The following is a 16337-nucleotide window of genomic DNA, read 5'->3' on the forward strand; positions in this document are numbered from 1 at the left end:
AGAAAGGCAGATGTGCACGTATTTGTATCCCAGTAAGCACCACCTAGCAGTTACATAACATCGATATTATTGATGTTACGTAATTTCCTACTTAATTTAATTTATGTGCAACACATGTTACATTTGTATTGTTGAGTGGGAAATTATAATGTTGATGTAACTTGGTTGGTTTTTACGGGGATGCGTGCTAGCATTTCCTGAACACGCGTCACATAATTATGTTTGCGCACGTGCTGAGGCAAATCTCAAGTAATGACGCAGTCGTGGTAGGTGGTAAAAGATGGTGTGATGTGTTAACTAAAAAAGAAAGAAAATGAAGCAGCGGAAGATAGAGTTTAAAGAGCGAACACTCGGTGGATTCTGTTAAATCTCGATAATTTACTCTGATTGTATTGCGCTCTTATTACCATTTCTTAACGAATATTGATCGAATATAATAGTCTTAAGGCTTGTCTAGACCCACGGTCCGACGTGGCGGCCCGATTGTAACATATTAGACAATTATCGATGATTTCAAAACGGAATGTCGTTGTAGCATGTCGTTGTTGCGCGCATGTCGAGTGGAGATCGAGTGTAATCGCTCTCGCGACAATTATTGTACTGTAAAGACATAAGAATGTCTGTTCTTGTGTGCCTACATGTCCTCTTCGTTAAAGTGATTCGTTCGAACGGAAGAAGAAAATGCAGTTATCTTCCTCGCGTTTCGTTTTGTCTTCTTTGGATGCAAGTGACTTCGCGGACGTCTCGCTCGTCTAATAACATTACGAATTAGCGAATGTCTCACGGCACGCCTGCACGCGAGATACCAAGAGCAGGAATAATGTACATAGCGTATACATATAAACGAGTAATTTTTCCTCGCGTCAACGGCCGCGTGTAAAAACAGACGATGTGATTCGGTACTCGGAGAGAGGATCGTAGATCCATCATCGTGGACCGTCCCAGTGGACACCAACTGACAGTTACATAACATCAATGTTATAATTTTCCACTCTCAACAATATAAATGTAATATTACAAGTGTTGTACGTAACACCCTACCCTAGTAGCACAGTGCAGTGACCAACTATTGGTTAAACATTGGTCCAATACAATGAAATATTGGGCCAATGTTCAGCTAATGCACTGTGCTACTAGGGCAGTTGCATTGTTGAGTAGGAAATTATAGTATTCATTGTTATGCGTGCCGTTAGTCGGTGTTTCCTGGGGTGACGCGCCAATCGAATTCGTTGCAATGCGATTACCGGATATCGCTCTTTTATAAACGGATAGAACAGGGAACGATCTCGCGAAGAGAGAATATCGAGTCTTTTTCGTTTTGGCATGTCAACGTGACACTTTGTCCCGCTTTCAAAACGGTCTCGTTCGGCTTCAAGCCGCAGACTCTGTAACGAGGCGTAATTGTAAGAGACAGAAACTTATCCGCTTTCAGCCGGACAGGCTCATGATCAAGAGCGAGATACTTGGACACGAAGTACATATACGAAATTCTGGAGTTCTTCAAACGTTTGTCGAAGTTTCACCCTCGTAGATTTCGTCCTTGATCTTCGCATTGTGAAGGAAGTCCTTTCATTGTCTTGTATCATCTATTTCGCTGTAATTCGTGTCACGGACCGGAATTCCAATATAAATATAATAAAATGTCTGATAAAGCGTCAATCTTTCGATAATCCACGACTCTCGTTCACGATTTGGCCCCGCTGTCGATTGATTAACATTGGAGTGCGGAGATGGGCGTAATTTCGGTGGAGTTCGATCTCTCGTCGCGTGGTGAGGGGTTTGTAGCAGTGCTATTGTCTCGAAGAATCAGAGAGAGATTTGTCAAGACCCGAACTCGAGAAATTATGCCGATTTCCATTCTGATTAAAACGCATTGCCGTTAAGGGTTTCAATTACGTCCGATTGATTTCAGTAGCGTGTTTCCCCTCACGAGCCGTAGTCAAAAGAAGAGAGGCAAGCGATATGCACGATTTAAGGAAGAATCTTCATAGACGCTAGTGAAGCCGCATGTGTAGTAAATGTATAAAAGGTAGAAAGGAGAGAGTACGCGCCGATGATAGTTGCTATCCCCCCCAAGAAAATTCCAGCTGCAAGTTCGCCATTGCGTTGCTCTTCTGAAGAAACGGGGTGCGATGAACATGCAGAGGAATAAAAGAAGAAGAATCTCGAAGAGATCCTCACCCGGAGAATCTGTTCTCCCAATACACGAAGCACAAAAGAAGATCACCGGTGTTCTAGTTGCGTCGCGCAAGGCAGAGATGTGCGACAGACGACGGTGATGCTAATTAGAGTTTGCACGTTTTGTCACATCCAGGATCATCTACTACGCGACGCCTGATACTCGAATACTCGGATCCGGCGACGCCGGAGGGAACTTATGATTTTGTCGACAAGAGGAGCGTCAACTGATCGTGTCATTTCTCGGGGAAGAGGCTTGATTAGCGAACGGAGGAAATAAATTCTCCGATGATCGGCGAGCTACCTCACCGTCGAGGCTCCACGAGGCTTTTTCCTCGGGCGCAAAACTTGGAACGCGAGGAGAGGACGTCTCGAGCTCAGGGGACTCGCTCAGAACTATTGAGGACGAGTCGTCGCAATTGAGGGGGAATTCTTCGCGGATTTTTACTTGACTTTTCGATCGATCGACACTACGCGAACCTACACACCAGGGCTGTTACTTTTGACAACTTCGAGGATTCGAGGCCTCGAAGCTTCGAATCACTTCGAAGCTTCGAAAGTTCGAATGCCGAAGCCTTCGAAGGAAACCACCAGTCCTGCTACATACCAATGCGCGAAAGTGAGAGCGTGTGAATGAGCGTGAGAGAAAGAGGAGAGAGAGAGAGGATGCGTTGATATAAACTGGAAGCGGCAAGCTATCGACGAGCATTACTGCTAATTGCAAGTACCAATAGGGAGAATCGAAGTGAAGTCTTATACATAATGATTGTCGAAATGTAAATTGTGTTTGGTTGTGTATCTTGCGTTATACGCCTCTGACGCTGAATATAATGGAAATTCAATCAAAGACCCGTGTGTGCTGGCTCTCCCTCCCTGGAACGCGCTCGGAGGAAATAGTCTTCAGCGTCTACGTTTCGACGAAAGAGAATCCCCGTGATTCAATCTGTACTTCACCCGCAGCGAAACCGGGCGTTTTCATTTTTATCATTGTATTGTTTTTCTCTTTCATATTAATTTTACCATTATTTGTAATTTATCGTTCACAATTGTATTATTGCGTTTATTCTTAGAAGCTTTGGCGTTTCTTCTTATAAAATATTTGTAACTTATCATTCGCAATTGTATTATTGCGTTATTCTTAGAAGCTTCGACGTTTCTTCTTATATAAAAAGGAAAGGAACTTTAACATTTTTAAGACTAGTAGGAATATTCTTAAAAGTCGCCAGCAGTAATTAACAGCATGAGTGATTTTTATTGGCCGTATCTGGCAATTTTTATAATGAAGATTTGTGCCTCGGTGGTCGAGTTGGTTGAGACGCCCGCCCAGAGAGAAGGGAGATTCTACGAAATCACCTTATCTTACAATAGATAGCGTTTCGCGCGCACATGGCACATGATCCGCTCGCTGGCACGGGCGGTCAGGTCGCTGTACAGTGCTCCGGGGAGCTCATCGAGAATGAACGGGAATCCGTTGGAGAACGCCAAGAAAAATGCGGCTTACAAAGCCGTCAACGAATACGTCCAGGTAAATTGATTCACTTGAGAGAAACCGCGACTGTCGCTTGCCTGTCGAGGTTATATCAACACTTGTCTTCCAGAACAACACCGCCGTCGGGATCGGCAGCGGGTCCACCGTCGTTTACGCCGTTCAGAGACTTGGTAATAGCGATATTTAATATTTACAATTGTGCCCTGTAATTGCAAATGATTTTCATTAAAGATGCGCACTTGGAACGTTGCACGTTCAGTCAGTTACCTCAGCATGGAGATCCATGAAAAGTGAGATAAAAGTTATTGAAAAGTTATACGTTGTTTTAAAAGAAATCATAGTTCTCCTTATGAAGTTCAAAACGCTGCGAAATGCAAGGAAAAGACAACTCTACCCATGCAATGTATAAAAGGATAATTTCCTATGTATGATTTTCAGCCGAACGTGTTAAAGAAGAAGGTCTCAGTGTTATCTGCGTTCCCACATCGTTTCAAGCCCGTCAACTTATACTAGATAATCATTTAACCTTGGGTGACTTGGAAACTCATCCGCAGGTAATGTTTTAATAGTCATTTTCTATGTCGTATTTCTTATTGTATATTTTTACTAACGCTATCTAATATGCACACAGCTGGATTGCGCAATTGATGGAGCGGATGAAGTCGATGCCAACCTGAACCTCATCAAAGGTGGAGGAGGGTGTTTGTTGCAAGAAAAAATTGTCGCTTCCTGTGCCAAGCGGCTTATTATCATAGCAGACTATACGTGGGTATCAGCGTGTCTATTGCTACTGAACTTGTTGCAGTCTGTGTCGTTGCGACACAGAGATTAAGTAATTTCGTCCATTTTTCCTCGTGTCATAGAAAAATTTCACAAAGGCTTGGCGAGCATTACAAGAAGGGGATTCCTATCGAAGTGATTCCTATGGCGTATGTACCAGTTCAGCGTAGAATTGAAAACAGCTATGGGGGAACTGTTAAGATCAGAATGGCAGTCGCGAAAGCTGTAATTATATTTTCGTTGTCGAGATTAATATTAAGGAACATATGACTAATATAATTTATATATTATTTGTACAGGGTCCAGTAGTGACAGACAATGGTAACTTTATTCTGGATTGGCATTTTCCTCAAGACCTAACGTGCTTGGACAAAACTAACAATGAAATATCTTTGATACCCGGAGTCGTAGAGACTGGTTTATTCTTGAATATGGCTGAGAAAGTTTTCTTTGGTATGTTGGACGGCAGTATAAAGGAGCAAAAGTAAATTGAACTTTCTGAAATTGAATGGAAAGCGTTAATGCGCGTGAATTACGTTGTTGAGCGCAACTGTCCGATAACCTATGGATAATACTGTCAGATCAAGATTCTAGATAACCCGTTTTTGCGACCTTGCTTTTCATTTTGCGTCAGAATGAAATCACTTTATCATTGCAGTTTTTTTATACATTTTTTACATTCCCGTTTGCTATGTATGCAATATATATACGTATATATACACATTTATACGCTTTTTTACTTACTATTATATAAAACTTATAATTTAGTTAAAGTGTAAATAGTAAGTGAATTTTTACATGTGAAATGTACAATACAAAGCGTTCATCTCGAAGTACAGCCATAAAAATAAATATATAAATATGTACAAATAAGAATTATACAAATAAAAAACCTTATTTAGATTTTATATTATTTTAAATATTTTTTATGTTTATGCACGTATAATTTCACAATTTTAAGTAAGTTTAGTTTCATAAACAAAGAATCTACAGTACACCAACTATAGTATGTTTAGTATTTATATAAAAAAATGGATAAATCCAAAAATAAATTCGGTACATTCAAATTCATTGAATTATTATTAACGGTTAATATGTCTGTGTCTAAAAAAAATTTCTCGTCTTACAAAAAAAAAACTCGCCCGAACAGGGACTCGAACCCTGGACCCTCAGATTAAAAGTCTGATGCTCTACCGACTGAGCTATCCGGGCGACTACGAGACTTCAGGCTTAATATTGTACTGTATCTCACTTAATTGATAATTTGTATATATGTATATATATGAATTGTATATTAAAATATAAATAATTAATATTTTATAATAAATGATAATACGTGTTCTATCTCTTTCTGTTCATATCTTGTAAAGTTTAAAAAATTAATTGTTTTCTTAGAAGATAAGTATTTAAAAAATTAATACGTGTTAACATTCTCTTGTTCTTTTCGTCTACTTTTTGAGAAATTGATTTGCATCGAATGCTTTTAAGAATCACCATGTTGGGTGCATTCGTATAAAATCTGGACCGCTATAAACGTATCTGTTTTTTCTCTTATGCGACGGCTATACATTTTGCATATGTATATGGCACATCTCTTATTCATAAGTGAACTATCATCCAGTAGCTATGAGCGGATTTACTATTCCGCATCGTTAATTTAGCGCCAATAAAATACCCCTAAAAGATCGCCATAGAAAGCATTAGAATCAGAAAATGACCATTTCAAAGATCTTCCCTTAAATTAGTTTATTGACTTCTATAAAAGGTTAAACAGTCCCAGTCAGAATTGACTCGTAGATCGATGTCGAAACGACGTCGAATCGACGTCAATATGACGGTTTCGATGTCGATATGACGTCGTTTCGATGTCGACCGACGAGTCATTTCTGACTGGGGTGCCTTCGGTTGGCCGCTAAAAAAAACTTGGTTTCTTTTATATTACTAAAATACATAAAATTTTCTTAGTTGTATTTTTGTGAACCTACATATTTTAACATCTTTTCAGGCAATTTTACTGAAAATTTTGTTGACGGTGAATACGTTGAGCGAAGGAAAAAAAGAAAAGAAGAACGTGAACAGCTACTGGCTGACCAGGTTGAACGACCTAATCAACTCAGCGGGTCCTGATGTGAGAATGGTGTAAGTACTTAACGCCAGCTGTTTTTCCTATGATTTTTACACGGAGACTCTTATCGGCCGACCTGCCATACTTCGCTTCTTGGCATCGGTTTAATCGACACTAATCCCCAATTCCAATACCATCGCTTTCGACTTCTCTTTGCATAGAGTCCAGGCTCTCGTTTGTTGTACGTAAGTACACGATAAATCATGTCCACGTCGAGCGCTAGAAGGAGGTATTTATAATATATATTACCTCATCTTCCACCTGTGAAAACTGAAAAGCGAAGCATTTATTTTAACTATTTGCCACTGCGATATCGGATATCTCTTTCATCTTTAATTTGCACTTGTGATTGCCAAATGTCGCAGCACAGTTTCACATACAACGACTATCCAAATTCATGCACATCTAAGAGTTACTTATAATAATTGTTACATATTATTTCTAAATTCCTGGTCAGAAAATCTAATATGCATCTCTATCGAATATTATCAAAAGAAATCATTCTATCTTATCAAATGCTTGCGCTAATAAAAATTTGTCGTGCAAAACATATTAGAGATCTAACGAAGATCTAACTCTTACAAGTTTATTGCATTAAAAAATCAGAAAAATAATATTTCAACGATATAAGATTTTGTGTAATAATGTAACTTTGAAATGATCGAAAATAATTATATTTCTTGAGAAACAATGGACATCCCTGTGATCTCAATAATCGACGCTGTACACATATGTCAATTTTTATTTCGTGCTTTTAAAGCGCAATAAAATCTGCTATGGACTATGCTACAATTTTTACGTGAAAAATATCAATCAAATCGTCATTGTACTGTAATGGATTTGGATATTTTGTATCGTTTTGAAATCTGTAACCAATTAGTACAATATCGTAACGAAGTGCGAGAACGAGAATTCTCTCGCGGGCGGTACGCAATAAAATAGTTGGGATGCGTTGCTACGTCAATATGCCATTGAGACTTAAACTGTTAAATCCCGTGACCTATGATAACTTATGATCCGCGAATCTTAAGGGACAACATGAATTATTAGATCTGCATAAGATGCATACTCTACGAACAGTCACGGAATCAGTGTTCGACTATAATCTATAGCGAACAGTTAGAGTTAGATTATGCAAACTCTTGTGTGTGTGTGTGTGTGTAACGAAGAAATAATTTTGTCTTCCAAAAATAAAAATTTCGCTGCTATTTATAATTCTACATGTTTACACATATTAGAAAATATTAAGAAATGATTCTAAATAAGGAAGTGATGTCTTATAATTAAGTGACTGATTTATACGATTGATTTAAATGCATTAAAGTTCGTGTTAAATAAAAATTTATACGATTAAAATTAAGTGTATTAAAGTTAAAAAATGAATTTTCTTTTGAATTAAGTTTGAAGTTTAACAGATAAAATGTATGTGTGGGGGGAGAGAGAGAGAGAAATTGATATTCTGATAGTTATAGAATAACCATTATTGATATAATGGTTATTAATAAATTGTGTGCTATCGTTCATCTTTTTTATTAAAAGTAAAACAAAATAAAAATCTTCGACCGCGCACCCACGCAGAGTGTTTCCTGTTTGCATCCCCGCCTAGCAAGATTTAACAATGGAAAAAAAAGATAGTCTCTCGGGAGAGAGTTAAACCGGATGTGTAAGTCGCTGAGAAAATCGTAGATCTGGAACGTGCCCTCGGCGAAGAAGGGTTTTTTTCAGGTGTAAAATATGATCGCCGTCCGCGCCCTTGCGGTCATGCGTTCTCCAAGCGCTTGCATCCACCCCGTGATACTTACCACAACGAGGAGGGGATTGGCGGGGATTGTATTTGAAGAGCGACCGCGCGATTTCACCCCTCAAACGAGAGGGAGAAGCCACGGCTTCAACCGTGCGCGACTGTCCTTTGGCGTACGAACGCGTATCCCGTTTCGACATTTGATCGAGAACGTAACTTCTTCTGAGGTGGTGCCGCTTCAGGGGTGCGTCTTGAGGAGTCCGCAGGTCCTATAAACCGCTCGAAAAGAAGATCGCGATATGAAGGTTGGTTGTGTGTACATTGCGGTGCATTAATTCGCTTCGGGTCGTATTGTCAAAAAGCATCTATGTTTAAATAATCGAGTAATTTTTGTCCATCCCTAATTATTACCCGAATTGAATCAATGCACCGTACTGTATGTGTGTGTGTGTACATATATATATATTTTTTTTAATAATAACTGTATGAAGTATGTAGAAAGTAAAATTGATTTAAAATGTTTATGCAGTGATCGAGATCAATTTTATCTAGTACACGTCGCCACTTTTGAACTTCACACTTTTGATACATACATGTATGTGTTTCAAAAATATTTTAAATTAACCACCACAACATCTTGCGTATATTTATATCGATTTATAAAGACATTGCGAAATATTTTATTATATTTAATTATTATGTAGAAAGTAATATTTTTATATCATAAAATAATTGAAAAAGAATTGGATAACAAATGATAAGTGACAAGTAAAAAGGTGTTGTGAGAGTTCAACGCGATTGACGGTGCGTAAGTTAACGTTTTATTGTTTTTTAATAATTAAAAGGATATGTGAATCGGACATTTCGATTCCGCTTTAAACCACCTTCGGCAATGGTAACGATTAAATTACAATGATCTCTCGTTCTGGCGAGAAATAAGTAACTAAAATTTGGCTGTCTAAAAGGAACGTAATTTTCCGCGAGGAAATTCAAGTAAAACTCGGCTAATGATCATAGTTTATTATATGAGCGAAATCAAAAGACGGCTTAAAGCGGAGCCTAAACGTCCGATTTATAATTATGTAATATTAATTATTAAAGATCGATATAATGTTAGCTTACGCATCGTCAACCGCGTTGAACTTTTAAAGCCCGTTTTTATTTGTCACTTGTTCAGTTTAAAAAGAATTCTTATGATGAAATATTCATCAACTGTGGAAACGTTTTATTAAATGCTACGTACATACAGATTTAGATCACGCATTTATAAAATGAGAGATCTTGGCTGGAACATACTTAATTATTTTGATTGCTATTATTAAGATTGCATAGATACATATTAATAAATTTAAAGATTTGTAATTAAAATAGTAGAGAAGCTCGAGTTCGAATCCTGGCTGAGATAATATTTTTCGCAGTAAATTATTTACAGATTATTTCTGAAGGATGTTTCATTAACAAAAGTATTAATAATAAGTATAATTTTTAAAAATATTAAATTTAAGTTATTATTATTATTACGCTAGCGCCAAAGCCCCTCGTCGAGCCATGGCTTCCACATTAAATTTAATTACTTATAAATTTATAAGTGCTAACGAAAAATTGATTTCTTTTTATATCAATCAAATATTACAAATACATGCAGAACATTTAATTACCAATTAATAATTTTAATAAACGAAACATGACATTATATCAAGTTCCAAGTGCAAAATAATTTTTAAATTTGAATATAGATAGCAAAACTAAATTTTTTACATAATTTGCAAAAGCTCTACTTTAAATAAAAGAAATTTAATTTGTGGCCTACAGTACATCTACTAATACATTTAATATTTAAATGTGACAAACAGTGGTATGTAAACTTTCCCTAATAAATTTATATGTTAAAATTCACTCTTGACTTAAGAAAATACGCAAATATTGAAATTAAATGCATACATTACGAACATGTTACAATAATAAAAAATTACAGATTTAACCTGTGGGTGCCGGTGCCGGGATATAACAAATGTTACCGATTGTTTTTACAAGAACAACTGCATATTAAGTGAATGATGATGTAAATCCTGTTTTTTTTACTCTCACATTATGCAAACCAATTGAAATTTTCTGCGAAACGTATTACATTAAAAGAAATGTTAATAGATGCGATGCGCGGAATCGTTATATCGATTATCTCCGCTAAGTTAATTGAATCAAATCGAATGCATTTCGTATAGCGTTCCAAATAACGTAACGACTTCACTAATTGTTAATTAACCATAATATAATACTGATCTTGAATGTTTAAGCAGCTTAAACGCCGGCTCTATGCATTCTGTACAACGCTTATGTAACGCGAACATTTGTTGTAAACCGTTCGTACAGGATCACAGCGTTCGCCTGTCAGCTATTATTTTTATCACATCATTCGTAACACCGTTACGAAAAATGTCGAAATAGCTTTGTGTCTGTTAATTCCTTATTTCGTTACGCAGATTACTAAATATCTTTGCTGCACTCTGGCTTGGATGTGCCTGTTGAAGGTGGCAAATACTGAGATTTCAAGAGACAAGGTAAAATTGTCAATTTCAATGCATCATTTACCCAATTTACCCGAGAGCGTTTTTTAATCTTTTAACTGCGTATAACTTGTAAACTTGTAACCACAAAAATATCTATTTTTGTAAACGTTCGTTTTTTTAAATCAATAATTGAACGACTAATACGAAAAAAATCTCTCATGTACGATTCTGTTTTATGTAAATACAATGGATTAACAATAAGAGGATTATTTTCTGTACAAATTTAATAAGCCAAATATCAACCGAATTTCTCACATTTTGGAAAGATAAAAATGATCCTAATGGAAGTGGGTGGGCAGAATTCACTTTTACAGTTCGAACGGCAGCTTCTAAATGCCTTAAAAACGGACAAAACAATCAAGTCGAAGAGACCATTTTGCAATGCTTTCACGGGTAAGAGATAATTTTTACCTTTATTAGCGATTAACAATAATCTCCACAGATAATTTCAAATATTTTTTAAAAACTGAACATTTTTCAATCTTTGTAAAAACATTTGTACTGAATAGGTCGTAAGGCATTGTACGACATATATGATTTTAAGCTTTTTAGGAATCGATAAAGTATTTTTGGTGTCTCGCAGGATGCGGCAGATTTATTGCGGAAGAGAGAAGAATGAAAAAGAGAGGACCTTTCACTCTGCGGAACTTGCAGGATCTTGAAGTGACGAGCGACAACGTTCAGCTTCCGGTTTCTCTGTACAGGGCACTGTTGAATGCGGCCAAGCAAAACGTTTGGAAAGCGATGAATCGCGAGGAGTTTGATTATCGGTTACAACAAACGCCGTGGATTTATCTCTCGGGTCAAACGCCTCTACGCGACACTACGGAAAGTTAATTTTGATGGACGTAGCGTGATGCATGGGCACCGCCAGAATTTGTAACAGATGGAGTTATCTTTAAATGCGTATTGCGTGTCGACAATTGTTTATCTACAATTCTAATTGAATGTTACTTATCTATAATTCTAATTAAATATTGTATGAGAATTGTGTTAATGAGATTACACCGTTTTAATTGAAGCTTGTTTCGCAGTCGTATTTCCTCGCGTCCACTTTGCGGTGCCCATGTCTTGATTATTTTCGTTTTTTCCGTCCCGGAAAGTAATTGAAAAATATCTAAATTGAAATGAGAATATTGTACAATTATATGTTATTTTATTTTAGGTAATAACTTCCGAGAATTTTATCGCTACGAATGTATTATTCACGAAAGAAGCATATAAAAAAAAATGTAATCAGTATAATATTGGTGTTAGCTAGAATTAGATTAGAAATATTCATTTATTTGCAGGAGCACTTTGACGATTATGCATTTATTTGTACATACCTTATCCTCCCGACATTTCAATTAATTTGCCGACAGTACATTTTTAAATTTACATATTTTTTGAATGGCTGTTAAATTGGATCTGAATATTGTATTCAATAAATTCTATAAAATCTGTTCTCTAGTTAATTAATACGCAAGACAATGACTTTATTCATTTTGCTCTTTCTCGTTTTTTTTAATGAGAAATTACGATACATAGTGTGCTTGATAACAGAGGCAAAAGTATTAGCAATGCTGTTTGTAGCAATATTGCAGGACTATCAGCATTGTAACGCTGATAGTTACACAGTTACCTTAGATAGTCTACAGATAAACGAGAAGTTTGATTAGTACACTTCCGTTCCACATGTACCTGGCGTTTCCTGAATATCGTTGGGACGATATTGATAATGATTTTGATAGAATTACACGCCTGGGAATACTCAGTCCGACGCACTCCGGATTATCTGCCGCACCTGCGGGTCTACCCCAGAAATCTTCTGTGCAAAGTGTAGCCGGATCCCAAATTCGAGACCGTCGGTCCTCACGCACGCCTCTCAATGACTGATCTAATACCTGTCGAGTCGCATTACATCGATATCAATTATTTATATATGTATAAATAAATACCCGACGTCGCATTTTATTAATAACACAATACGAGAAATATTAAATCTAATTAAATGGAAAATAAACCGCTGAGACTGTGTTATCTCTGCTTGTTTCTTTGCATAAATATATTGTTAAAGCAATATACTTTTTATTATTGTAAATTAAAAATTGAGTAAATGTAAAAAAAAGTGTGCAATTAATTCAATAAGTTTAATCTTTATTTCTTAATAATTAATTTATTAGTTTTAATATCCTTTTGTTTCCTTAATTCTTGAATAATAAACTTCGTAAAAACGTAACAGGGAATGCATACGAAGATTTAAATCGTAGATAATACGCAAAACGTAAAATGAGGTGGAAAAACATCTATTTGTGGAAGCATTCAAATTATCTAATATTACCGGTCATATATTATAAAATATATTATATTTATCCAAGAATAATAAAATAGAGACGTAAAACAGTTCCATGGCACATCGAATCTCTTTTTTTTTTGTAATAGGATACGAGCAGCAAGGGATCGCATATAGTCACTTTCTAACTTCGTTTGAAATCATTCGATTTCGCGTTAGGAAGGTTCTTCTGTCCCGAAAACGTCTGGAGAAATTTTCATAAGTAGCTGACGACGAGGATTCGATACGACGTCCCGGCGCAATGCTTTTCCCCATTCCAGATTAAAGAGTCGCCCACGGGCCCTCCTTTGTACTTCGCAATTGTATTTACTCGTACGATTCGAGGACCTCTTGTAAAATTTTATCTTATTCGGGGGGTTACCGACTTTTATCCCCAGGATCGTCCAACTTTGGCTTCATCGTGTCCCTGTGCGTACCTCGAGGCGGATTCTGTGAGGAAACGGCCATGCGAGAGCGGAATCGTAACGGCCGCGGGTTAATCCGACACCCACGAAGACCGTGCCATCGGGAAAGTATTTCGGAGTGATTTTCAGATACATCGCGTAGCCGCTGCGACCCGCGTAAAAGGTCAGGCTTCGCATCGAACGGCCGGTCTGCCAGCTTGCTAGCATCACGTTGAAGTTGCTCACCTGCCAGTAATAGGCGAACGCACTTGTCGCCGAGCCTGGAATAAGGATGATTTCTTGTTAATTTGGAATTTTTATTGTTTTCTTCCGTTGGCCTATTATTTTCTGTAACTTTTATTTCCAACAAACATAGATTGCCGTTGCCAGGTATTGCATCCTTTAACATCTGGAACTCTTTTCTCGATATAATTCATTACGCGAGTAATTAGCTGATTACGCAGATAAATGAAGAGTTGAAAACCAAATCAGGACAAAGTAAGTTATGGACTATAAAGTATTAATAAAATTCATAAAGCTCTGACGTGAAGTTACAATTCAAAAGAATAAAGGATATAAGAGCCAAGGATGTTCGTGTTTACATGATTTTAATTTTTTAATTTCTTCGAAAGTATCATCAATTTAATCCGACGCCCACTTAGCGAGAGGAAGGTCCAGGTTGAATCTCTGGCCGAGGTAAATTTTTCGCAATAAATTTATAAACTAAAATCATTTAGACACTAACATCTTGTCTTGGCTCTCATATCTTTTATTCCTTTGAATTATAAAGTATTACTTTTAATTTAATTTGGTGTAAATCTTGCATTGGCCATCAAGTCACATGAGATATTACGCAGTCAAACTAAAAATTATTTTGTTAATAATTTACTGTATTAAATATTCATTTAAATAAGTCTGCCAAATAAGTGAACCAAATTTTTGACGCGCTGCCACATTTGCCATATAATATTTGATACTTTATTGCGTATTTTAACAATTAAAATGAAATAAAATAAAATAATACAACCACAAATTTAATGGCAGTCGCATTATAAGTTTTACCAGTTTCTCGGCGGATTACGCGCAGCTTTTACTATTTAAACGCAACGGAGTTAAGCATGTACCTACCGCAACTCGAAACAAATCTCGGTACTTCGTTCCACTATTCATTTTGTTTGAATCATGTTTATCCCGACTAAGCTTCAGCTTTGTCGTCCCATGGACAAGCGAACTCTCACCTTACCCTCCCTCCTCAACGCAGAATCCATTTACATAAAACCACGGATCTCTTACATACAAATGCTTAGCTTACGTTATGAAGTATAACAATGCATATTATGCAAGAAATGCAAGTCTTCTACACGCGTCATCCGCGTTATATTTCGGATCTCATTATTCCAGAATAGAATTTTACATACACACGTGCGACAACACACACGAAGCTAGAATGTCGTATTTTGCGTAGCCTTAGCTTCTGGAAAATGAATTAAACATTATTCAAGTTGAAAGTGACTGAAAATAGAATTATCTTATTTCTACATTGAACTTTGCAGCTCGATCAGATTGTACAGGAATTACTTGTTTGTTCAAACTTAAAATTAATTATTTTATGGCGATTATTAAAATTTGCAACAGATTGTCATTTATTTGAAATTAAAACTTCAATAAAAGAGATTTAGAATGCGTTTTAGCTTCGACATATATAAACGTTGTTTCCTAGAACCGACGTACACACATGTTATGTTAATTAATGCAGAGATATTAAAATAGAAGTTTCCTTTCGATTGTCGTACATGTGTACAGCTAATTAAAGCTTAACAACACTTGTAGTGTCGTGAAATGAGTGTTCTTTCGCCAGCAAGTTCACTAATCTCATTCATACATACAAGATAGGCTGTTGTACAGCAGCGAAGGCACTTGCAAAGTTTTGCGAACTTCAGGCCCACCGGTTGCTTGAAGAACTACTCCGTATTTAGTTGAGAGGGTAAAGTTAACTTTAGCCTATGCTATTACGTACTGTTAATAAATGCATTCTCCTACGAGCCAGAAAGAAACACGGAAAAAAAAGATTTGCTATGACAACCAAAAACCCTGCTAGTCTAAATTTACCGCCGTAATATACGGACAGCCAGTTTGCTAAGTATGTTGCAGTAATCAAATCGCAAAGCTGCATAGGATTAGTAATTATATCTAATAAAATTTGATGTTACAGCACGGTAGATTTGTTAGTAGAGCAAAGATGATTCTTTACTACAACCAATGGAACACGCGCGACAAGTTGCGCGTAATCTTGAAGCGAATTCTACGTCTTCGTTTGTTCCAGGGCAATGTTTATTGGGGAGCTGGCGGAATCTAGACAGACTGAAGTAACGATACGCGACATAGACGAAATGGCTATGGAGTTAATCGTAGACTTCTGTTACACTTCTCACATTATCGTCGAAGAAGCGAATGTTCAAACTCTCCTTCCAGCAGCGTGCATTCTTCAATTAGCAGAAATTCAAGATATGTGTTGCGGATTTCTCGAACACCAATTAGATCCATCAAATTGCTTGGGTATCCGGGCGTTCGCGGATACCCACTCGTGCCGCGAACTTCTGCGTATTGCCGATAAATTTACTCGACATAATTTCCAAGAGGTACGCCACGTCCGAGGTATAAGACGTCGGTTTTGACCTCCCGACTTTCGGGATATTTATCGCTTTGGTCCTCGTAGGTGATGGAGAGCGAAGAATTTTT

General features: G+C 37.0%; 3 protein-coding genes and 1 non-coding gene across 6 annotated transcripts in view; 2 read left to right on the forward strand and 2 right to left on the reverse strand.

The window, feature by feature from the left end:
- Positions 1–3513: 3513 nt before the first annotated feature.
- On the forward strand, positions 3514–6662 carry LOC105569239 (ribose-5-phosphate isomerase). 3 transcript variants are annotated; one of them, XM_012025530.1, is made up of 7 exons: positions 3514–3703; positions 3777–3837; positions 4106–4221; positions 4299–4432; positions 4531–4672; positions 4747–4900; positions 6453–6662. In XM_012025530.1, the coding sequence occupies exons 1-7, from the start codon at positions 3572–3574 to the stop codon at positions 6572–6574; spliced, it is 861 nt and encodes a 286-aa protein (XP_011880920.1). In that variant the 5' UTR covers positions 3514–3571; the 3' UTR covers positions 6575–6662. The 3 variants fall into 3 exon arrangements, with proteins under 3 accessions (XP_011880920.1, XP_011880921.1, XP_011880922.1); XM_012025532.1 differs by lacking the exon at positions 3514–3703 and adding an exon at positions 3899–3957; XM_012025531.1 differs by lacking the exon at positions 6453–6662 and having other exon boundaries at positions 3518–3703; positions 4747–5352.
- On the reverse strand, positions 5587–5659 carry Trnak-uuu. Its single transcript has one exon. It is a non-coding gene; the product is annotated as a tRNA-Lys (tRNA).
- Positions 6663–8291: 1629 nt separating the features above from the next.
- LOC105569250 lies at positions 8292–12325 on the forward strand. The gene is made up of 4 exons (XM_012025558.1): positions 8292–8618; positions 10794–10871; positions 11180–11273; positions 11464–12325. Exons 1-4 carry the CDS (start codon positions 8613–8615, stop codon positions 11715–11717), a joined length of 432 nt encoding a protein of 143 aa, XP_011880948.1. The 5' UTR covers positions 8292–8612; the 3' UTR covers positions 11718–12325.
- Positions 12326–12365: 40 nt separating this feature from the next.
- LOC105569249 (TNF receptor-associated factor 6-like) overlaps positions 12366–16337 on the reverse strand; it is an 8190-nt gene continuing 4218 nt past the window's right edge. The window contains exons 4-5 of the mRNA XM_012025557.1: positions 13632–13879; positions 12366–12766 (exon numbers count right to left, since the gene is read on the reverse strand). Coding sequence (XP_011880947.1) covers positions 12515–12766; positions 13632–13879 — 500 coding nt within the window. The 3' untranslated portion in view covers positions 12366–12514. The remainder of the gene's footprint in view (positions 12767–13631; positions 13880–16337) is intronic.

Source organism: Vollenhovia emeryi, unplaced genomic scaffold (assembly GCF_000949405.1).
Source record: "Vollenhovia emeryi isolate VEMERY1.0 unplaced genomic scaffold, V.emery_V1.0 DF939125.1, whole genome shotgun sequence".
NCBI lineage: Eukaryota > Metazoa > Arthropoda > Insecta > Hymenoptera > Formicidae > Vollenhovia > Vollenhovia emeryi.

What these genes read in the sequence shown, in the direction of transcription:
- LOC105569239 (XM_012025530.1), top strand. Translation starts at nt 3,572, where the DNA reads ATGATCCGCTCGCTGGCACGGGCGGTCAGGTCGCTGTACAGTGCTCCG. An exon ending in CCGTCAACGAATACGTCCAG is followed by an intron (nt 3,704 to 3,776) that starts GTAAATTGATTC and finishes CTTGTCTTCCAG; the next exon opens with AACAACACCGCCGTCGGGAT. An exon ending in ACTTGGAAACTCATCCGCAG is followed by an intron (nt 4,222 to 4,298) that starts GTAATGTTTTAA and finishes ATATGCACACAG; the next exon opens with CTGGATTGCGCAATTGATGG.
- LOC105569250 (XM_012025558.1), top strand. An exon ending in CTGAGATTTCAAGAGACAAG is followed by an intron (nt 10,872 to 11,179) that starts GTAAAATTGTCA and finishes GTGGGTGGGCAG; the next exon opens with AATTCACTTTTACAGTTCGA. An exon ending in ATTTTGCAATGCTTTCACGG is followed by an intron (nt 11,274 to 11,463) that starts GTAAGAGATAAT and finishes GGTGTCTCGCAG; the next exon opens with GATGCGGCAGATTTATTGCG.